The sequence below is a fragment of the Rhinatrema bivittatum genome, chromosome 10, assembly GCF_901001135.1.
Source record: "Rhinatrema bivittatum chromosome 10, aRhiBiv1.1, whole genome shotgun sequence".
Taxonomy (NCBI): domain Eukaryota; kingdom Metazoa; phylum Chordata; class Amphibia; order Gymnophiona; family Rhinatrematidae; genus Rhinatrema; species Rhinatrema bivittatum.
In genome coordinates, this window is record NC_042624.1 from 65,455,593 (window position 1) to 65,478,861 (window position 23,269).

The 23,269-nt window shown below is 44.7% G+C and overlaps 1 protein-coding gene across 1 annotated transcript in view; it reads left to right on the top strand.

Annotated features, from left to right (window-relative positions):
- Nucleotides 1-23,269, top strand: part of LAMC1 (laminin subunit gamma 1) — a 367,470-nt gene that overhangs the window by 277,967 nt on the left and 66,234 nt on the right. Inside the window, exons 12-17 of the mRNA XM_029618808.1 lie at nt 3,330-3,551; nt 4,284-4,472; nt 5,045-5,290; nt 5,740-5,893; nt 20,547-20,689; nt 22,852-23,030. Of these exons, the coding sequence (XP_029474668.1) occupies nt 3,330-3,551; nt 4,284-4,472; nt 5,045-5,290; nt 5,740-5,893; nt 20,547-20,689; nt 22,852-23,030 (1,133 nt within the window). The remainder of the gene's footprint in view (nt 1-3,329; nt 3,552-4,283; nt 4,473-5,044; nt 5,291-5,739; nt 5,894-20,546; nt 20,690-22,851; nt 23,031-23,269) is intronic.

Here is a 23,269-nt window from a genome sequence, read left to right on the forward strand (position 1 = left end):
CGAGGCTTCACAAAATGCCTTGTAGTAGTTGCAGCCTTCCTCAGGACTCAAGGTGTTCACGTCTACCCCTATCTAGACGATTGGTTAATCAGGGCCCCCATTCAGCAAGATGCTCTGTCATCCCTACATCTTACCTTACATACTCTAATTTTGCTCTGATCTCTCGTCAGCTACGACAAATCCTACTTAATCCCATCTCAAACCTTATCGTTCATTGGGGCAGACTTTGACACCTTGCAGGCAAAGGCTTTTCTGCCTCGACAGTGAGCTCTCACTCTCGTGTCTCTTGCACACCAGCTGCAGTCTCAGCACTCCACGACTGCACACCACTTTCTCATCCTCCTGGGACACATGGTGTCCTCAGTTCAGGTCACCCCAATGGCCCGCTTGGCCATGAGTCATGCAGTGGGACTCTAAGGTCACAATGGACTCGATCCATTCAGCCCCTGTCGACCATTGTCCAAGTAACCTACTCACTCCGTCAGTCTCTCGCCTGGTGGAGAAATCAGGTCAATCTCCTCCAAGGCTTGCCCTTCCAGGCTCCAGACCCCCAAATAACTCTCACCACCGATGCTTCCAACCTTGGCTGGGGAGCCCACGTGGCCTATCTGCAGACACAAGGATCTTGGTCTCCAGAGGAAGCCAAACAACAAATAAATTTCCTGGAGCTTCGAGCAATCAGATATGCTCTCAGGGTATTTCAGGATCGCCTCTCCAATAAAGTCATCCTGATCCAGATGGACAACCAGGTGGCCATGTGGTACATCAACAAACAGGGAGGGACGGGCTCCTACCTTCTGTGTCAGGAAGCTGCACAGATATGGGCGGAGGCCCTCTCCCACTCGATGTACCTCAGGGCCACCTATTTGCTGGGAGTGGACAATGTGTTGGCAGACAAGCTGAGTCGCACCTTTCAACCGCATGAGTGGTCTCTCAACCCCTCAGTAGCGAACTCAATCTTCCAACAATGGGGTTATCCTCAAATAGACCTCTTTGCGTCACCTCAAAATCACAAAGTAGACAACTGCTCTCTCGCTCTCAGCCAACACTATCAGCCAAGAGATGCGTTCTCCCTCTCATGGACAACAGGTCTCCTATATGCATTCCCTCCACTTCCACATCTCTCAAAGACTCTCGTGAAGTTACGTCAGGACAAGGAAACCATGATCCTGATAGCACCTCACTGGCCGCGCCAAGTGTAGCTTCCAATACTTCAGGACCTCTCCATTTGCAGGCACATTTCCTTGGGAAAGGACCCGCTTCTAATCACTCAAAACAGTGGGTGCCTACGCCACCCCAATCTTCAAGCCTTGTCCCTGATGGCATGGATGTTGAAAAGTTAATCCTTCAGCCACTTAACCTTTCTGAACCAGTTTCCCGTGTCCTGATTGCTTCACGGAAACCTTCCACGAGAAAATCGTATTCTTACAAATGGACCAGGTTTACGTCATGGTGCTCTTCTCAGTCCCTTGACCCTTTTACCTGTCCAATAACGAAGTTTCTGGACTATCTCTGGCACTTGTCAGAGTCAGGTCTAAAAACTTCCTCCATTTGGATGCATGTCAGTGCGGTAGCCGCCTTCCATAAAGGTGTCGGGGATGTTCCCATATCAGTACAACCCCTTGTAACACGTTTTTTGAAGGGCTTGCTTCACTTCAAGCCTCCTCTGTGACCTCCGGCCCCTTCTTGGGACCTCAACCTAGTTTTGGGTCGGCTCATGAAACCACCATTCGAGCCTCTTCAATCCTGTGACTTTCGATATCTCCCATGGAAAGTGATTTTCCTTTTGGCAATCACTTCCACTCGCAGAGTTAGTGAATTACAGGCTCTAGTTACCTATCCGCCTTATACTAAACCTCTGAAGGACCGGGCAGTATTCCGCACTCGCCCTACGTTTTTGCCTAAGGTAGTATCAGAGTTTCATCTCAATCCAGCGGGTGACAGCATCTTGGTTTCCGCCCAGGACACTGCCTGGGCTCTAGTGGAATGGAGGCAACAATATGGAATTCTTTATTGGACAGAGACAACAATCTTTAACAAGCCCGACTCAGGCCGAGTTTCGCCCTTTTACATTAGGGCTGCATCAGGGACTACAACATACAAACAGATAAAACATACTGATAAATAGAAATCATAAAAAACCTAATTTAAAACAGACATAAAAAATGGTAAAACACATATGTGGGTGTAACATGTGAACCTGAAAAGTGATATATAAAAAACTGTGTGTCTGGGAGAATATTGAATGTGCTTGATCAAAATGTATTGCCTTTTTTCTTTCCCAGGTCCCATTCCAATCCAGGAGAGCAGGCTCTGCATACCCTTGACTGCAAACGGGCTCTAGCGTTCTACCTAGACCGTACAGCTGCCCACAGGAAAAGCACTCAATTGTTTGTCTCTTTCCATCCTATCAAATTGGGGCAGCCTGTGGGTAAGCAGACTCTCTCCTCCGGGTTGGCGGACTGCATATCCTTTTGCTATCAGCAAGCGGGCATTCCACTTCAAGACCGTGTTAAAGCACACTCTGTGAGGGCCATGGCAACTTCAGTAGCACACCTACGCTCGGTGCTGCTTCCTGACATTTGCAGGGCTGCCACCTGGAGTTCTCTCCGTACCTTTACAGCCCATTATTGCTTAGACAAAGCAGGAAGACAAGATTCCATCTTCGGCCAGTCTGTCTTGCGCAACCTATTTACAATGTGACGTACCAACACCCTTCTGCCTGCCCGGTGGGGTTCAGGATGCCCTCGGCCAAACTTCATCCCAGGCCTACTGCCTTGCACGCCTGAGTACATTTGGTGCATACTCTGACATCCTCAGCTCGGTACTCACCCATATGTGAGGACTACCATCCTGCTTGTCCTGTGAGAAAGCAAATGTTGCTTACCTGTAACAGGTGTTCTCACAGGACAGCAGGATGTTAGTCCTCACGAAACTCGCCCGCCGCCCCACGGTGTTGGGTTCGTAAAGGTTTCTTATTTTATTTTCGGCACTACCTGTAGCTTTTTAACAAGACTGAAGGGGGACCCCTGCTGGCTGCAGAGTTAGTGCCATGCTGGGCATGCCCAGTAGAGGCCATTCAAAGTTCTGGAAACTTTGACAAAAGTGTTCCGTGATTGGGCTCCATCCTGTGAGATCACCCATATGTGAGGACTAACATCCTGCTGACCTGTGAGAACACCTGTTACAGGTAAGCAACATTTGCTATCTCATGCTCTTTGACACTTCACATCCTTTGTGTTAGTTTTCTCTTTGCATGCCTCTTTCTGTTCAGCAGGCTAAATTCTCTGGCATTAGTCAAGTAACCCATCCTCTGGTTTGTTGTTCAGGTGCAGGATATCTGGATGATGTCACTGTCGTGAGTGCTCGTGTGGGGCCAGGAACACCTGCCACCTGGGTAGAGAGCTGCACCTGCCCAGTGGGTTACCTGGGACAGTTCTGCGAGCGTTGTGCTCCCGGATATCGGAGGGAGACTCCTGCCCTGGGGTCTTACAGTCCATGTGTAGTGTGCACCTGCAATGGACACAGCAATACCTGTGACCCAGAAAGCGGTAAGAAAAAGGGGCTGTGCCATTTGCTTGGACTTACACACTGTGCTGTTCGGTATGACTAGGAATGTACACAGGAGCTGGTTGCTGAGCAGAATAGAATAGAACTGGCAAAAAAAAAAAAAATTGGGAGTACAGTTTTCCATAGAGGAGCTAGAGACTATAGAATAGCCCTGTTGGGGAAGCAGGGCCGGGCTCGGACCTGGCGGTGCCTCATGTAGATAGGATGGGAAGTAATGGTGTGGCTAAGGTTCCCAGTTTTCCATCCCAGCCCTCCTCCCCCCTTCCCCCTGGGAGATCAAGATGTGCCACACTGGATGAGGCTAAGCCATGAAGGGAGGTAATAGAAGCTTGGTCCATAAATTAATTCTGAGTGTCAGCCAAATGTCTAAATGGAAATAATGTACAGGATTCCTTAAACTAAGTTGGCACTTGTCTGTATGTCTGAAATGAGCACGCTGATTCAGGCCTTGGATTTCAGAGGTTACCAGCAGGGTTATGTTTTTCTCTCCCAGTTAGTCTTATGAGTGATGTGCTCCTTATTACATCACTGGCACAGCTGAATACATGATCTCTCCCTCTCACACAGTGCAGTGTTTCTATGGACATATTAGCTTTGGTTCCTTATTTCATTCCGGAGAACTGGGGGCCGATAAGAGCTGGCATAGGTGACTTGGTTATATTCATTCTGTCTGTGTGTCTTTCCCACTCCTCCTCCTCATCCTCCTTTTCCAGGTGCATGTGACTGCAAGGACAACACAGCAGGTCTCCATTGTGAGAGGTGCAGTGATGGATATTATGGAGATTCAACTGCGGGCACCTCCTCAGACTGCCAGCCTTGTCCATGCCCTGGGGGTTCCAGTTGTGCGGTTGTGCCAAAGACGAAGGAGGTGGTGTGCACGAACTGCCCCGCTGGCACCACTGGTAGGTCCCATGACCACCTCTGAGCACAAATTCCAGTTGTAGTGGAGGCTTTTATACTGACTGCCAGCAAACTTTTTCCTCCAGCCTAATTCTTCTAAGCAGGAAACAGGGGGTAAGAAACACGCAAATCATTCACATTAGTACTGATAGAGAGGGAAAAATGCATCCTTAATACCATATAATGCAGAAGCTGCTATTCCTTGGAGCTCTTGTGTCCAAGTATTGATGTGCATTTCACAAATAACATAGAGCAAGAGAATAAAAATTAAATTTCCTGTTTTAAGATTTATATTGAAGTTACACATGCAGTACAGGAATTCTCTTTATGTCCCTTAGTTTGGATAATGCAATACTAGAAAAAATAGGAAATAGCTTTATAACTATTTTAGCATGGTCTTCATGTCGCGTTCATTAGGCGGATGATGTGGCAGCTGTCCTATAACGAGACAAAGATTGAGCAACCAGGAGCTTCCCAGCATACATGGAAAAGGCATGGAAGATGGGGATTGTTCCATAGAGGACCTGAATATTCTCCTGCCTCATCTGAAACCCGGTGTTGGTTCTGTCCACAGGTAAAAGATGTGAGCTCTGTGATGATGGATACTTTGGAGACCCTCTGGGAGAAAGTGGTCCTGCACGGCTCTGCCGGCCCTGCCACTGTAATGATAACATTGACCCCAATGCAGTTGGAAATTGTGATCGGCTGACGGGTGAATGTCTGAAGTGCATCCTCAACACCAGTGGCTTTTACTGTGATCGCTGCAAAGATGGCTTCTTCGGAAATGCTTTGGCGGCCGCCCCTGCAGACAAATGCAAACGTAAGTGCTCTCACCTCTTAGAACTGGTACTCGAGCATTGCGTGCAGCTTTTGTGGTTCGGGTGCTGACGGTAGTCTGATAATGATTTGGGCCTTGTATCCATTGTCAATAACCCTGGCATAGCAGGACTCCTGCCATTTGTAGGCCATCTGCTGCTGAGATCCTGCAAGGCTCAGAGATGCCGAGTGGCATGGGAGCTGGATCTCTTGGTAGCACTTGTAAGCTGAAAGCACCCTTTGGCTACTGTCTAATAATACTTGGGCCTTGTGGGCTGGCTACTGCATAATGCTGGTGGCTTGGGGGGGGTCCAAAAAGACTTGGACGTAAGATTTGTTGGCAGCTGTTTTCTGAGAATGCTGTGTGAAAAACCAGCAGCAGCATCCAGCCATTCCTTGCTTTTGGTGCATGTCTCATGAAATGATGTTTGTCCTTTTTCTCTCTTTGTTTAGCCTGTGGTTGTAATCCTTATGGCACTGTAAACCGACAGACCAGCTGCAACCAGGTAACTGGCCAGTGTGAATGCTTTCCCCACGTTTCAGAGAGGGACTGTGGAGCCTGCGAGCCTGGCTACTACAACCTGCAGAGTGGGCGTGGCTGTGAGAGGTGAGCCCGCTTGCATTAGTGCCATGTGGCTGAGTTGCTGAATATAATCTAGCTGTGACTTTCTCTTGGCTCATAATGGGTGCATGAGGTATATATGCATTATGAGGGGAGAGGATGTAACACCTGCACCATGGCTGGGCATATCCATTGTGACAGACTGCAGTGGGGGGAGCAGCAGGATGTGGCTTATTGTTACAGGGATGTGGGGGGATGCCGGTGTGCAGGGTGGGACTTGCTGACTAGTCTCGCCGTCATTAGCAGAAGTTTTTGGGTTTTGTAGTATTTTCTCTTGTTGCTTTTACAGAAATGAGATGAGTGCTTTCCTTTTCTTAATATTTTTACATAAATGAGAAGAAAAAAGTATTATACATTATGTAAAAATATTAAGAAAAGGAAAGCATTCTCTTATCTCATTTCTGAATCTATAAGCCCACAAGAAGGAGCCGAGGGCTTATAAATACAGAAACAAGAAACATAATTGTGCTAATGAAAACTATCTAATTCATGGCCTGCCATGTGTGGGAACAGGAGAAAAATACAAGGGGGAAATGAGAAAAATACTCTTAAGTGCTGGAGCTGAGCTAAGCATTGTTAGGCTTATCTTTCAAAACATTTAGCAGTGGTTCCAGATCAGAAAAAGTGGAACTTTTCTTTCATTTTTTTCAATAAATATTTATGTAGGGAATTAAAAAAAAATAAAAAAATCTGCTCCTATTGATGTTTATAAACCTTTTGGACCTAGCTTTGAGCTGGCTGCTTTATATTGAGGAAAACTTAACTTCTGAACTTAGGAGATACTCTCTATTGTGAAAATCAGTCACAGGGCCTAATTCTTGGAACTTTTTTTTCCCCTTAAACACAGAATGGAGAAGAAGTTTTAGTGAATCAGCCCCTTAATGGTCCAGTTGTGATCTGACTTGAGAACAAATGATACCAATAATGTGATTTTCTCCACCACTGTCTCTTCAACCTGCTCCACTTCTTGGGTTAGATTTGAGCTCTTGTCTCCCCCTAGTTCTTTCATCCAGAACTGGATTTGATGTGCTGTTGCTTAAAAATCTGGCAAGTAATAAACATTTGTAGGAGGAATTACCTTGTGTGGAAATTTCAAACCTTCCAATGAGTCCTGAGCCAGAAACATTGGAGTCTTTGAGAAAATTGTCTTCCAGCTTGTTCTCAAAGGAGAAGCAGGATAGCAGTCCTCCCACATGGCTGACATCACGTGGAGCCTGGCACGGAAATCTGATATCAAAATGTCTAGAAACTTTGAGCATGCCCTACTGCCATATGTCCACGTAGGGGCTCTTTCAATCTCGTCTTTCCACAGAGCTCACAGGCCACCGGTTATTTTTCTCTCTCCTGCTGATGGAGAACCCGCTTTATTTTTGAGAAGGTGGTTGAACCGTATTGCAGTCGTTTAAATTTAACAGAAAGATCATGAACGTGGGAGGACGTGGTGAGAGTCAGTTTGACCGTAGCTTTCCATCTTTCCTCTGAGGTGACCACCTTAGGAGTTTCCAATGCACACCTGCTACAGCCAGACTTGGGCTCTCACCCGGACTCGATAAAGTCCCTCAGGCCAGCAGGAAGCATGCAGTCAGCAGCCGGTGTGAAAAATGTCCTTTCAGTAGCAGTCCCCAACCCCACAGCTCCCCTTTGGTTCCCCTGCATTGCTTTTCCTTCTGGGGAGCACTCAATAGTTACTGAAGGCACAGGGGAATAACGGTGACTGAGCTCCCAACCTTGACGGTACCAGAGCAGCCCAGGCAGAGTCTGGCGTCAGTGAAATAGAAAAGTCCGCAGGCTTCAGAGGAAATGAGAAGGAAGGCCATGGCAGCAGTCCCAGTTCCTCCAGACTTGGTGACCTCTTGCCCTTGAAGCAGAGACGGGCAGGGAGCTCTCTGCTGGTATAGACTCCCCCAGATCCGAGGAGGTTGACCCTCAGAGGGGACAGAGGGCTAGGTCCTCGCTGTCCTCTTTCCATTTTCCCATCAAGAAAAAGATAGTTCTAAAAGGTAATGGCAAGACCTCCAAATAGAGGTCACGTGGAGCAGCTACAGCTACACTTACTTCTGACTCCCATCTTCCCAGTAGTGCAGTTTAAAGATGTTCCCTGTCAGTGGTTTATAAATAAGAGGAAATACATATTCCAAGCCAGTAAAAATCCATTAGAAGAATGGTTACGGCTGACATAAAGTCCATGGAATGCACATTGTGGAAACCCCAGGGTTCCTGCCGAGCTGTCCTGTTACCATGTCATAGGAAAGCGTGTCCTTTGGCATTTTATGATGCAAATATGATGGAAGAAGATGGTGAATTGCGGGGTGTCCATCACATGAATCTCCTGGCTTTTATGAGCTTAGGTAGGATGATGATGATCCTCTGGATAGATTAAGTTTCCAGGGGTTTTCTTTGTGGGGTTTTTTTGTTTTTTTTATGTGGAATTCGTATCCATTTTTGTAGTAATACCATGTCGGTAGCTCTGTCCTTGGTAAAAACCTGCTACCCATTTTCTCCATCTTGATGCCTTGAGCATCAGTATTGCAGATCTGCTCTTTGTCGAGGAGCTCTGTGATCAGGATATTCTGGTGGTTGACGGTTCGTGAGTACCCCAACCACATGGAACACTCTGTGGATTTTGTGCCCTGGATTTTGATATTTGTGGTCCTAGCATCCCAGGCTGCCCAAGCATGAAAGCGCATGAACATTTTGCCAAAACACTATTGCATAATGGGTGCCCAGATTCAGATTTGTAAACCTAAACTTCTTGAAAACCCCAAATCTTCATAATTGCAACAAATTCCCCCAGGATCTTAAGAATCCCAACTGAACATTACTGGGTATATCCAGGTAGGGTATGGATCACAAAGAAATGAACCAGAAAGTGGGGTGGTGTATCTCTTCTGTTAGGTCACTGATTATTTTTGTGTCAACCCTTTGGGATCATCATGACCTTGAACTCTGTGTGCTAGGGTAGGAATGGTAATGGAGGGAGGCGGGTGCACCTTTCAGAACAGCTCCTTCACTGAGATTGTTGGAATGGCTTGCCCCGCTGCTTATATAAAAGCAGCGTACAGCAATTCACAGCATGGTATTTTGGTTAGGAGTTCAAGAGTGTAGGAGTGGATTTTCTTGAGTTGTTCCCCTGCTTGGGTACTGGGTTTCATAGCCTGGGCCAAATACCTTAGTGGGAAGGGGATCAGTGAGTGCCTGCCTTGGTACTATTCCATATTTTGATTGAGACTTTTGAATGTTTTTTGGCTTTCTGAGAATTCCTTTTGTGAGAGCCCAGTATCTTTGGCTGGAGGAATCTGGAGTATCTACCAGTTAGGGTGGATCAGGAGGTAGGGAAGATTCCAAATGGTGATCTGCAGAGGAGTTATACTTTTTTTTTTTTGCCCTTTCTGTGAAGATTTTTCAGAATTTCCAGGTAAAGGTTTGTGGCCATCCTTCCTTCCTGAAGCGTGGGGCCTTCTGTATAGAGACGCAGTGTTCCCTGCTACTGGACTTTTCCTAAGAAAAATCCCATTGAGACCACTGAAGAAGAGAACTGTAAGATAGACCTAAAATTCTATTCTGAGGACACCCAAACCAGTCTTCACCCTGAGAGAGACTTTGAGGGGGGACCGTGCAGAGACTAAATCCTTTTTACCATCATTATTTTTGGAAGGGGTTTTCTGTCCCAGCAAAGGAAACCCTGCCCAACTGGGAACTTTGCTTATCTAAGCCAGCGATTCTCAACTGGTGTGTCGCAAGCACCGGCAGATGTATCACGTGCTACCCGGTCTCTCATTGCTTTTCCTTCCCCTTCCCCCACTGAGCGAGAGGCAGACATTCTTCCATTGCTGCCGTTGTCACCCGGGCTATCGGAACATTCAAACCCAGCCGATTGGTAACATCAGCAGTGTTCGTTGAAACCGGCAGCTGCACCATGGCCTCTTCTTCTTCCCGTCCCCACAGCCTGGAAGAGGAAGTGATGTGTAGCGGGGCGAATGGGAAGGCCATGATGCATTGAAAAGTAGCGGCAGCAGCGCAGGCCTGAAGGAAAATCGGAAGCAGCTGGCAATCAGCAAAGGAGATGGCAGCATTAGCATCCACGGTCAATGGGATTCTTTTTTCTTGGGCCGTGGAGGTTGGAGGAGGAGGCTGCTGCAGCTATTGTTTGTGCTCTGGGGGAAGGAAGGGAGTGAGACAGCCAGGCAGCCAGTATAAGTGAGCAAGAGAGCCTGTGTGTGATTGAGAGCTTGTGTGAGATTGGGAGAGCTTGTGTGATTTAAGAGCCTGTGTGTTAAGTAAGAGAGAGAGAGCACTGTGTGATTGAGAGGCGGTGGGCAAGTGAGATAAATGCCTGTGTGTTAAGTAAGAGAGAGAGAGCATTGTGTGATTGAGAGATACCATTAGCAATGGTTACATGGAATAGACTTAGTTTTTGGGTACTTGCCAGGTTCTTATGGCCTGGATTGGCCACTGTTGGAAACAGGATGCTGGGCTTGATGGACCCTTGGTCTGACCCAGTATGGCATTTTCTTATGTTCTTACTTATCACGGAGGTGACAGGTGTGTGTGAGAGAGAAACTGGTCCTGAGTGTGAGAGAGAAAAGAGATTGGTTGTGGTCCCTAAGGAATAGGACCATGAGGACAGTTTCAGCAGCCACTGCTACTTCTGGTGTGTGCTAGTGGCCTGCAAGGGAAAGGAGTAGGAGAGCTACTGGTAAAAGTGGCTTTTTAAGTTCATTGATTGACTGCCATTTTAATTATTGGGTATTATGTAATGTCTGCTATTTTGAAATATTTTATTGGTGTTTGGAGAATTTTTAATAATTTTTAACAGTTTTTAATTGTTAGATATTCTGTTCATCAGCTGTTTTGAAACATTTATTAGTATAGTTTTACAATTATTTCTGTGTGGGAATCTATAACAGCTTGGCTTTTTCTGTTTTCCTAATTGGAGGTGTATTGGTGTTTAGGGCCTGGTTTAATATTTGTAGTGTTGCCTTTTTATCGGTAGGGTTGTTCCATAATGCAGGTTAACTTTGTGCAGATTAGTTTGTGTACAATATTGCAGATCCTGGTACTATGTTAGGTGCTATATTTCTGTTTCCATTTCTCCAGTATTGTACTGCATGCAGAGTGACTTTTTTGGGTTTCCATTACAATTTTTGTCTCCATATTTGTAATTTGTTGTCTTTCTGTACTTGGTGAAAGACAGTTCTGTGTGTGACCGAGTTGAGGTATTTAATTAGCATAGCTAGTAAGATACCTCACCTTATTTGTTGTGTTTTCTTAATAGGACATGCATTGGTAGTGAACTGTCTTTTTAGAAGTAGGGCTATTGCGCCTGGGAGTAGAGGGAGTTTGTGTTGCTGTTATTGAGATAACACCAGAATATCTTTTTTGTATGGTGAGTTGTACGGGGAACGTTTCTAGTTCTGCGTGGGGGTGGGGTTCCTGTGGATGCAAAATGTACATTTACATGTAGCCTTGTGACTGTCGTTTGTGTGTCACACATGTGAGAACCATCTATCAGGTGTGTCCTGACAGGAAAAATGTTGAGAACCACTGATCTAAACCATGGAGGGTGAGAGTTTCCCTGCCCAATACTGAGAGACACTTGCATGGATAAATTGGAGAACTGTAAATGTTACCATTTTCAAGCCAAGAACTGATGTAAACAGTACAAATTTGGTCTCCTAAGAACTTTGACAGTGAAGATTTATTTTGGACACTCAGCCTGAGCCTTGAGTCTATTTTTTTGGCACTCACGTCCTTTAAAAGCCAATGGAGACCAGTCCGTCCAACGCCCCCCCCCCCCTCCCTTGCCAGGCAACAAGCAAAGAATCACCCCAGCCAGCTTGGGCCTTGGAGGATATAATAGTCTCCCCCCTCTTATTGGAAAGAACCCTGTCCTTGGGGCCCTTGGATTGTGTCTGAGAAAGTTAAAGGATTGGCCCCGGGATCCTCTTGTGCCGCTGCCTTCCTGGCCCCTAGACCAGAGAGAGGGTTACATTTTCATGCAATGATATGACCTGGTAAATAAAAACTCTGCCTGCCTTGATCAATTTATTGTGAGAAGGAAGAATAAATTTAAGCTGTTCCCCCAAAGTCTGGGATGAATTTTCTTAGTCCAGAAATGCTTTAAAAAGAAAACTGTCTAAGATGATGGCTGATGTCTGGGGCATTAGGCTAGTGATGCTGGTGGATCATAGTAGCTGACTAACTGACTTGGTCACACAGGTCCAAAGATAGAATTTTTGTTTTGACAGCCAGAAACATTTTATCTGGTGAAAGGAGGTGAGATTTGGGGTGGTCTGGGAAGAAGTTTTATGCTGTAATATGTTGGTGACATTTGCAGTAGAATTATTTTTGCAGGGTTAATGATAAACACTATTTGTTCAGCCTGTGCTCCTCTTTCTTTCTGTAGTTTGTCCCAGTATTCCTGGATTAGCATGGGGTAGTGTCTCCAGTTGGATTGATTTTGCGCATATATATGTGGAAGCTGTTTTTACTTCAAAAACTTTTGACAAATTGTACAAGTTACCCAACTTGATCTAAACTGGTAGCAGGATGTGGAATTTGGTTATAGTATTTAAATTTGTTTCAGAGCAAGGTGAGGGTAGAAGGAAACCTGGAGAAAGTTTGAAATTGTATATTTTACATTATTTCTCCATTATCTGTCTCAAAAACTACAATTTTTTTCCCTGAAATTTGGTGTACTGATAGGAATTAGCATTGGCAAAGTGTTAGACCACACATAAACCTGATTTTTATATCTGATGCTGCATAATTTTTGTTTATAATTTTCACTACAGTGCTGCTGCTACTACACCATTTTACGGAAGTGGCCACAAGAATGTCCTTTTGGTTTTAACATAGTAACACAGAAAGTTGTCAAACTTATATTTTGTGGTGTTTTATTTTTCACTATTTTTTTTAAAATTTGGAAACATTAATCCTCTTCCTGTCCTTGTCAGACATCCGCAGCTAGGTGTGCAGCAGAATTAATTGATTCACGGAATCTGACAGGAGCCGTGATGGGAACCTTTTATTTATTTTTTTTTTAATTTAATTTTTTTATTGAAACACAACAAAATACAATAAATGAATAGTATCAACTTTTAAATATTTACAGGATGGAAGTCCCATCATTTAAACCTGACAAATAACAGATATAGTCCCTGTGCAAGCAAGGGCATCACAAGCCGAAGAACACACTATAAGTATGGAGCAATATAAACATAAAAACATAACATGCAATTCAAATCAGGTACAATAAAGATCCTATTATCGAGACAGTGTTGTAATTTTTCTTTTCCGCTTGGCCCGTCCCACTCACCCCTCCCTCCCGCCCTATACCCGCTCAATGGTACGCTTTAGGTGGTGTTAACATGCATCTCATCACTATCCAGCAGGTGGATGAGATTAATTAGGGGCTTCACTACAGTTCCCCTGTGGTCACCCTCTCTCTCTCTGATCCTTGGACCATAAGCAATAATTCTGCCAAATCTTCTGGAACCGCCCAAGGGTTTTCCTGCGATGGGCTGTGATTTCTGCTAGTGTGTATATTTTCCCAAGTTTGTGTTGTACTTCACCAATGGTGGGTATTTGGGGAGATTTCCATTTCCTAGCGATTTCAATTCTAGTGGCTGTGAGGACATACATAATTAGCTAATCTGCTGTCCTGTTCCTTTTGTGGCAAGAGAAATACCCAGCAAGGCCTGATGTGGCTGAATCACTACAGTGGTCCTCAGCATCTGACTGAGCCAATCCTCTATGGCGTTCCATAACAACTGGAACTGTGTGCATTCCCACCACATGTGAAAATAACTACCCACCTCTGGGCACCCTTTCCAGCATATGTCAGAGAGGGCGGGATTCATTTTACGCAACCTCAGTGGGCAGAAATGCCATCGAAATAGCAACTTCAAGGAATTTTCAATTAGAGGTAGCAATAAACACTTTTCCCAGCTGTTTGAATATCCCTTCCCATTCCCTCTGTGAGAAATGTTTATGGAGGTCTCTTTCCCAGGCTTGCCATATGCGTGGTCTTAGTAAAAGGATCCTGGCCCAGCCAGGTGTAAAGAAGCGATAGTAATTTGGTGGCGAGGTCAGCCTTCTGGCACAGGGTCTCAAAATCAGACCTTCCTTGCCGTAAGGGATCTCCAAGAATGGAAGCGGATGCAAAGTGTCGTAGTTGTAAATATGGATAAAGATCTGAGTTGGACAGGCTGTACTTCAGCTTCTGGTCCTGGAAGGTGACCAAGCCCTTCTCGCGCCATATATATTCCCAGTTGTAGATCCCCCCTGGATTTCCAAACCTTAAATACTGGGTTCTGATATCCCGGTGTAAAGACATAGTTTGCGTAAAGATAAGTACTAGAATGATAATCCCTCTTTCCTATAAATAGATGACTCTTGTTTCCCAAATGTCTAGAGGTAATACCATAGTGGGTGGGAGCAGAGCCCTATATTGAATGCACCAGGTCTTCTTAGGTTGCCAAATTAGACTAGCCAGTGGGACATTTCCCAATAATTATTGGCTAACTTGTACTCAGGGTTTAACATTATGCTGTCTATGCCATTCCACTAGCATTCTAGTTTATGCTGCCAGATAGTATAGTTCAAGGTTAGGGACACTCAAGCCACCCTGAGAACGGGATCGGTACAGGGTACGTCAAGCTATCCTTGGCCTTTTGTGGCCCCAAATGTAAGTCAATAATCTCTTTTGCCATTGAACTATCTGTGATCTTGGGATTGCAATCGGCAAGGTTTGGAATAAATACAGCAATTTAGGTAATAAGGTCATTTTGACAGCAGCAATCCTGCCAAGCCAAGATATTCTGTATCTATTCCATTCCTCCAGATCCTGGCGAAGCTTGGACCATAGGGGGTTAAAATTTAATTGGAACAAATCTTGAGTTGCGCTGAGATACACTCCCAGGTATTTTAATTTTGTATGTGCCCATTTAAAATGGAATTTAGTTCTAATTTGGACTCTAGCCTGGAGATGAAATTTACATTAAGAATTTCCAACTTCTCCCAGTTTATCCAGAATCCTGAAACCTTACTAAAGGCTTCTAATGCAGTGGTCAGATTAGATAAGGATGAGTCTGGATCCATTAGTGTGATCAAAATATCATCCACAAATAATGATAATTTTGATGAAAACTGATCCACTTCTATACCCCGAATACCCTGATCATTCCTAACATGGATTGCAAATGGTTCTAAAAACAGTACAAATAAAAGTGGCGATAAGGGGCAGCCCTGCCTTGTACCTCGTTTTACTGAGAAGGTAGAGGAATAGCCACCATTTCTTTTTGCAAGCCGAGGGAGACTTATATAGCTGCTGCAACCATTGAAGAAAATTACCTCCGAACTTCATCTTCTGCAATAGGGCAAAGAGATATGGCCAATGCACCATATCAAAGGCTTTCTCGGCATCCACCGAGAGAGCCAATGTAGGGATCTTATGTTTAGTAACCCACCAACCAAATCATATCAAGGATTTTGTGAGCATTGTCACTCGCCTGCCGCCCCGGGATAAATCCAGCTTGATCTGGATGTATAATTCGGGCGATAAAGCTATTGAGGCATGTCGCTAATATTTTGGCTAGCAATTTAAAATGAATATTTATTAAAGAAATAGGTTTATAAGACCCGCATACGGTTGGGTCCCGGCCCTGCTTAGCTAGGACCGTAATACCAGCCGATTTGGCAAGGGGGGAGAGCGATACACCTTCTTTCAATGCCCTATAATATTTTGCTAATACGGGGGCTATCTGCATGGCAAATACCTGATAGAATCTACTGGTGTAGCAATCTAGCCCCGGTGATTTCCCTGGCTTTAAAGATTTTATTGCTGTAAGAATTTCGCCCTCAGATATATCTTTATCTAAAATACTTCGTTGGAGATTGGTTAATACTGGCAGCTGCGAAGTCTCTAGGTATTTGTCTATCTCTTCAGATTGAATGGTCTCATCCATAGCATATAATTCTGTGTAGAACTGGTGAAATCAATGGCGGATGGATTTGTTGTCAGTCAGCATGGTGCCGTCCTGTTGCTTAATCTTTACTATGGTGGCTTGGGCCTGCCTCCACTTTAACTTCTGGGCTAGCAACTTTCCGGCTTTATTGCCACCCTTAAAATATTTTTGCTGTTAAAGTTAACTGGTGTGCAATCTCCGCAGCGTCCAGGGCTGCTATTTGATTGCGCGTGTCCTGCAATTGAGCATATATGGCTTGTGAAAATCTGTTGGTTTTATAAATCTGTTCTGTAGCTTTTAATTTAGTGAGTAGCCGGGCACGTTCTCTGTCCCTCTGTTTCTTTAGATATGCCGCCCTTGCAATAAATTTGCCTCTCAGCACCGCCTTAAGGCAATCCCAAACTACTACATGGTCCACTTCCCCCATATCGTTCATACCCAGACACAGTTTTATGTCTTCCATCACTTGAGTTGTGTATGAAGTGTCTTCAATTAAAGCTTCATTAAGTCTCCAAAATCTGAGACCCCTGTTATAGTCACGTATCTGCAAGGTGAACCACACGGGGGAATGGTCAGACCAAAGGATAGGTTCAATATCCGTGGCAGCCACTCTGAGTATTAAACCCTTACTGCACAAAAACATATCTAGCCGAGAGTAGCTCCCATGCGGTTGAGAAAAGAAAGTATAGTTCCGCTATCTAGGATTTCTGGACCGCCAAATATCCATCTCTCCCTGGTCACTCATTAATTGTTTTAATGCATTCCTAGCCAATCCGGGATCCGAGCTATGGCCAGTGGAGTTATCCAACCACTGGTTTAGAGTCATGTTGAAATCCCCACCCATAACCAAGCATCCCTCTACCTTGGTCGCTAGTAGTTGGTGAAGTGATTGATAGAATGAGTCTTAATGAGATGTAGGGCCATAGATATTAATCATAGTAAGCAGTTCCCCTCCCACTGTTAGTTTAACAATCAAATATCTCCCAGATTGATCAGGGTGGTTCTCTTGCAACTCAAAGTGTAGGTCCTTGTGTATCCGGATTCCCACCCCCGCATATTTAGAAGATGGTGAGGCTGGAGCCCAGTATTGATGTGGAAATTTATTGGATCTCATAAAACCTTGGTAGCGTTTCCTTAAATGAGTCTTTTGGAGAAACAGTACGTCTGCCCGAGTTCTATCTAGTTCTTTAAATAGGAGACGCCTCTTGCACGGCACATTTAAGCCTTTTACATTTAGGGATAAAAATTTAAAAGTCGCCATCTTCATTGAATATCTCCCCTTCTCACAGGGCTGCTATTGCTCTACTATCAGCAGTCGCCCATTTATCAATGGAGCAGTCACCTTCTCCCATAGGGTGTTTCTGCAAGGATCTAAAGTGTAAACAAGAATGTAACCAGGGTATTATTACGCTCTGAGTAACACCTTCCCCCAACACAAAAAATAATCCACCCCAAGACACAAATATCACCACCGCTTCCCAGCAGTATTGTTTTTCCTCCCCCCATCCCTCTATCCTGGAATATGTTCACCATATCCCAGCTAATTTCAGAGGAAAGCAAAGATATACTCCCGTCACCCATTGCTGGACTCTGATAATTACCAGACCTGCTAGTCTTTGAACTTAACTGAAGTAAGCTACTAGCCCAAATGTAATGTTTGCTGTTTATGGTACTAGTGTAGTGTAATCCTTCTCTAGCTGCAGAGTAGCACATGAGTCATGTAGAAAAAAAACAAGTAATCAGCACTGATTCCCTTATAGTCACTCCGGTTCAGCATCCCTCGTGTGACCTTCACTGTTTCTCTGTAAGCACCTTCTCCCTTTCATGGCCCGTTGCCACTGTGGTTGAGATCGATGCATACTGTTCGTGGCTCTGGTGTTGTGCTGTGGTATCTCAACGGGCATGCCTGCCTCTTTCAAAATTTCCGCTGCTTATTCTACTGTTTTGACATGGTGGGACACCCCTTGTAGCGTGAATCCTAGGCTACCTGGAAAAAGCCACCGATAACGTTGATTAGCTGCGGTCAGCTTGGTAGTCACTCCGCGAAATTCTTGCCGTTTCTTCAAGGTGATCGTGGAGAGGTCAGCGAAGATGGCTGTTGTGCCCTTCCCACTGCCAAACGCTTTGCCTCTGCAGCATTGTATATCTTTTCCTTCAGGGTATATGAATGGTAGCACACCACAATATCGCGTGGTTTGTTTGCCAACTTCAGCCCTAGCGTTCGGTGGGCCCTGTCTATCGTGCTAGGAGCCACTGACTGATCAGAGGCATCCACTCTTTCCTGTAGAAAGAATTTAGATATTTTCTCCACCACCTCAGTGCAATTGGAAAATTCCTCCATTTCTGGGACTCCTCTTATGCGAACGTTGCACCTGCGGCTTCGATTTTCAAGATCTTCAAGTTTGTCTGTTAATGTCTGGTAGGTGAGTTATAATTCCTCGTGGTCCTTTTGTAATGAGCACCAGCTTTCGCCTTGAGTATCTAGGCAAATCTCTGCCTCGACGATTTTTCACTCTATCTCCGCGGTCTCCTTCCGGAGTTCAGAAATTAAGTTGGAGACCTCTGCCTTATAATTTTTGAGATCTTGCCTCAATTCGCCAAACCAGCCCCGCATTTCAGATCAAGTTGGGTAATCACCGCTGGGGTTCGGTGGGTCCCCGCCTAGCTTTTCCGCTTCGTCTGTCGGGTCCTCCAGCGCCATTTTAGGCCGCATTTCCTCCAGTTTGTCCCCGCTTTTAGAACATAAGACTTGCCATACTGGGTCAGACCAAGGGTCCATCAAGCCCAGTATCCTGTTTCCAACAGTGGCCAAGCCAGGTCACAAGTACCTAGCAGGATCCTAAGGGGGGTAGATAGATTCCAAGCTGCTTATCCCAAGAATAAGCAGTGGATTTCTGGAGCTCTACTTTAATAATGGTTAATGGACTTTTCCTCCAGGAACTTGTCCAAACCTTTTTTAAATACAACTATACTAATAGGTTTCACCACATACTTTGGCAAGAAACTTTTGGCAAGAAACACTTTGGCAAGTGTTGAGTAAAAAAATATTTTCTCTTATTAGTTTTTTTTTTTTTAATTTTATTTTTGTGCAATTTTACATAAATTAAACAAGACAAACTCTTGATAGGAAATACAGAAACAGAATCATTATCACATTTAAATACACAATTTCCACAAATCTAAATCATTTCTGTCCTGAATTTAGCCCTCAAATGGAGGGGGTAGGAGATACACTACCTAAGTTAATATGCAAGTAGCATTATCAAGGAAATAAAGACTGTATCAGTAGCTTGTCAAAGATTATTACAAATTACAGGACCTAAGGGGGTTATTTTGTCAGGTAATGGACGTCTCCTCCAAGAACTTATCCAATCCTTTTTTAAACACAGCTATACTAACTGCACTAACAGCATCCTCTGGCAACAAATTCCAGAGTTTAATTGTGCGTTGAGTGAAAAAGAACTTTCTCCGATTAGTTTTAAATGTGCCCCATGCTAACTTCATGGAGTGTCCCCTAGTCTTTCTATTATCCGAAAGAGTAAATAACCAATTCACATTAACCCATTCTAGACCTCTCATGATTTTAAACACCTCTATCATAACCCCCCCTCAGCCGTCTCTTCTCCAAGCTGAAAAGTCCTAACCTCTTTTGTCTTTCCTCATAGGGGAGCCGTTCCATTCCCTTTATCATTATGGTCACCCTTCTCTGTACCTTCTCCATCACAATTATATCTTTTTTGAGATGCGGCGACCAGAATTGTACACAGTATTCAAGGTGCGGTCTCACCATGGAGTGATACAGAGGCATTATGACATTTTCCGTTTTATTCACAATTCCCTTTCTAGTAATTCCCAACATTCTGTTTGCTTTTTTGACTCAGAGACCACATCATTCCTGCTCTTAAATTTACATTGGTTACCAGTACAGATTCTTAAGTCTCATCTACAACTTATTAAATAACATGTCATCTGTATAGTTGTCCTCCACTCTGCAATTATATGAACTGGGACAATTACGCTCAGCAAATAAAAATCTATTTGGAGGCTCCAGCACCCAAACTAAGCAGGATAGATATAATAAGAAATAGATCCTTTTCAGTGGCAGGCCCCCATCTGTTGAATGCTCTCTCTGAATCTATCAAGTCTACCCCAAAGGCCAATTCCTTTAAGAAATCGTAGATGAGTTTTCAATTAGCTTACCAGCTTTGAAGGTCCAGCATTTAATTCACCTTTTTGCGCTAGCACACTTGCTGTGAGGATCCAGAGTGCAATCCTTTTATTTAATGTTGTTTGTAACTCTTTTGCGTATTTTTATTTAATTTTTAGTCTGAATATTACATTGTGTGTGTAAATTGTGTAAACTGCCATGATCCATAAGAAATGTGCAGCCTAGAAATTTTACTAAGTAAAATAAATCACTGGTGCATGCCACCCTGTGCAGTAATTGGGTTTCCAGGTTCATATGTTCTGAGTTAGTTACCTCGTACTGCAAGAGAGCTCCAGCACCATTTTATAAGTGAGGCCCGGTAAGGAGGGGGAAGGAGGTAAGCAGGGAAATTGCCTGGGGAACCATTTAAAACCATTTTTTTATTTGGTACCCGTGGAAGCACAGGAATAGGCAGCTACGCCTGAGAGGTGTAATATTTCTTGTACTGTGCTCATTCCTGTAGGTGTGAGTGCCATGCCCTGGGTTCCACCAGTGGTCAATGTGATATCCAGACGGGGCAATGCGAGTGTCAGCCGGGCATCACGGGCCAGCACTGCGAACGCTGTGAAGTCAACCACTTTGGATTTGGTCCAGAAGGCTGCAAACGTAAGTGAGGAGAAATTCCTGCCTGCAGCCAAGTAGATGAATTTTGAAAAAGCAAGGGGTAAAAAAAAAAAATATGGTTTTACATAAGGGTGGTGAGAGCACCTTGAAGTATGCCAACAAGATGGCCCAAGACTAGTGTCCAGCTAGAAACAATGGGATGTAGTTCCATGGCTCAATAAGAGTGCAGAAATGGACTTGGGCAGACTGAAGCAAAGAATCCTCAGTTTCCTGCGTTTCTGCCAGCAATATGGAGGCCTGGTCAAGAGCAGGCCGAGAGTGATGACAGGGAGTTGAAGTCCTAATGGCAGCAGATGTACCTTATTGATGTGTAGGAAGGATTTGTCATAGAAAGCTCCTTCCACCAGTCCGATTTGGAAGAAAAACAAATCATTGACTCTTCTCTGGTGTAAGTAGCTATGCCCAGGCATTAAACTGGGAAAGGTCTGCGTGCCTCCTTCACTAGTAGAAGGAAGGATCAGCGATGAGTGTGTAATGCATTTTTTTTTTGTGTGTGTGTGTAAGTTCCTCCATTGGCTGCCCAGTATTCAGTCTGTAGGGCAAACTGGGAATGTTCCCATCAAGCTGCACTGGTTCGGTGCAGGTTCTTGGCACTTTGGTTGCTTGTTCTTGGAGTTGTTTTGTTGTGTCTTATCAATTGATGGAACAACTACAGTCAGACTATATCCTTGAGTCCATTGACTCATTGGGGAGTGGCAGAAGCTGTCTCTGTAGTGGGATGGTGCAGAGGCAGGGAGAGTCAATGGAATGTGTTGGAGTGGGTGCCGGGCAAAGCTTAGATTGGAGAAGAGGGAGAGGACCAAGGAATTTCTTTATCATGTGCTGGACACAGTTTCCCAGAGGCTCACAAAGAGAGGAAGGAATTTATCCTGTATTTAGGGATCTTCATTTTCAGTTTTTATTTTATTTTCCCCGGGAATTTATCCATGTTTATTATAACCAACCAAATGGCAGAAAATCACTTGAAAAAATGATTTCTTTTTTTTTTTTTTTCACCAGTGACTGACTTCTGTTTTTTTTTTCTTGCTTATAATAAACACCCATAAATTCTTGGAGAAGAATAAAATAAAAACTGAAAACTATCTACCTGTATTGTAAAAGCCACCGTCCATCTGTAATGTTCCAGCTAGGAGGCTTCCCGTTGGTCACATCAGCTGTTGCCGAGCAGATTTGATTTGCTCTGGTTTTCTGTGCAGTACAGTTGCAGCCTGCAGGCCACGAGAGGAGGGGGACACCTCACTGCTTCACCCTTTTCCAGGCAACGGGGTTAGAATGACATCAGGAGTAGGACTGGACTTCAGTGGCTACCTATGCAGGCCACAAGATGGTCAGTGGCAGCCTGTACAGGCCACAGGGACAGCAGCAGTCAGCATTAAAGGGAAATCTAGTAGTGGCTATAGAAAGAAGGTGAGGGACGATAAATATAGAGTGAAAGAGGTAGGAACTGGTGGGGAGGGTGACAGTGAGTGATGAGGAGGGACTTGAGGTGGGGGACAGAGTGACTCTGCAAGGGTAGTGAGATGGAGTTGAGAAGATGGGCAGAAGAGAGTTGGGGTAGGGTGGGAGGAGTGAAAGTGTTGGGGGATCAGCTAGGCAGCAAGGTGGGAGAGACTACTAGTGTGGTGGCAAGTAAGTGTGTATTAGAGAACCCAAGCGATCTTTGCTTGGCCACTGGCAGCCTGACATTTATGATGGGCATTTCATCTAGTTTCAGAATATTCAAGTGTAGAATCCTGGGAGATGTGTAAGAGCTGAGAAAGGAGGCCATGTTCTCAGGAATGGCACAAGTAACATTACACGCATGTATGCTAGATCTGACTAGATCCATCACCCTAGGATTGTCTGAGACCTCCCTGGTTGTGGGGTTTGGATAGCAACCAGTGTAACCTAATGAAAGCAGCTTATCCCAGGAAGCTGCCAAATAAAAAACTGCTGCTTATGCTGGAGTTTTAGCTGTTTGTCTTATGTTTGTGTTGTACAGTTTTGTAAGTGAATTGGTTCTTTTAAGGCAGTAGTTTATGGTTGTCAAAAGGTACAAATGCTAGTTTTCTACCCTGTCCAGACCCTTTCCACACTGTCCTACCCTCTGTGTTCGATTAACCCAGTTGGTTTTGTCTTCTCTGCCATCCCTTGACCCTGTCTAGCCTGCGACTGTGACCCTGAAGGTTCTAGCTCCTTGCAGTGCAAAGGCGACGGCCGATGCGTGTGCAAGGAGGGCTTCGTGGGGCATCGCTGCGATCAGTGTGAGGAGAACTATTTCTACAATCGATCCTGGCCTGGTTGCCAAGAATGCCCCGCCTGCTACAGGCTGGTAAAGGACAAGGTGAGACTGGTTTTGGCACTTGCCTCCCTGTGTCGTCTTACTGCCAAGGTGTTGTGTACCTGCAAGCAGTGGCACTCATTTAGGGCACTGCGTCTTCTCTTGATGAGTACAAGTATATGGTCAGATTCAAACGCTTTTTTGAAGCTGTGCACTACAAAACCATCTCTGTCCTGATTGCCCGCCTTCAGGAAATGTCTGAATCAGGCCATTGCCTCATGAATCTCTACGCAGCCCTCGAT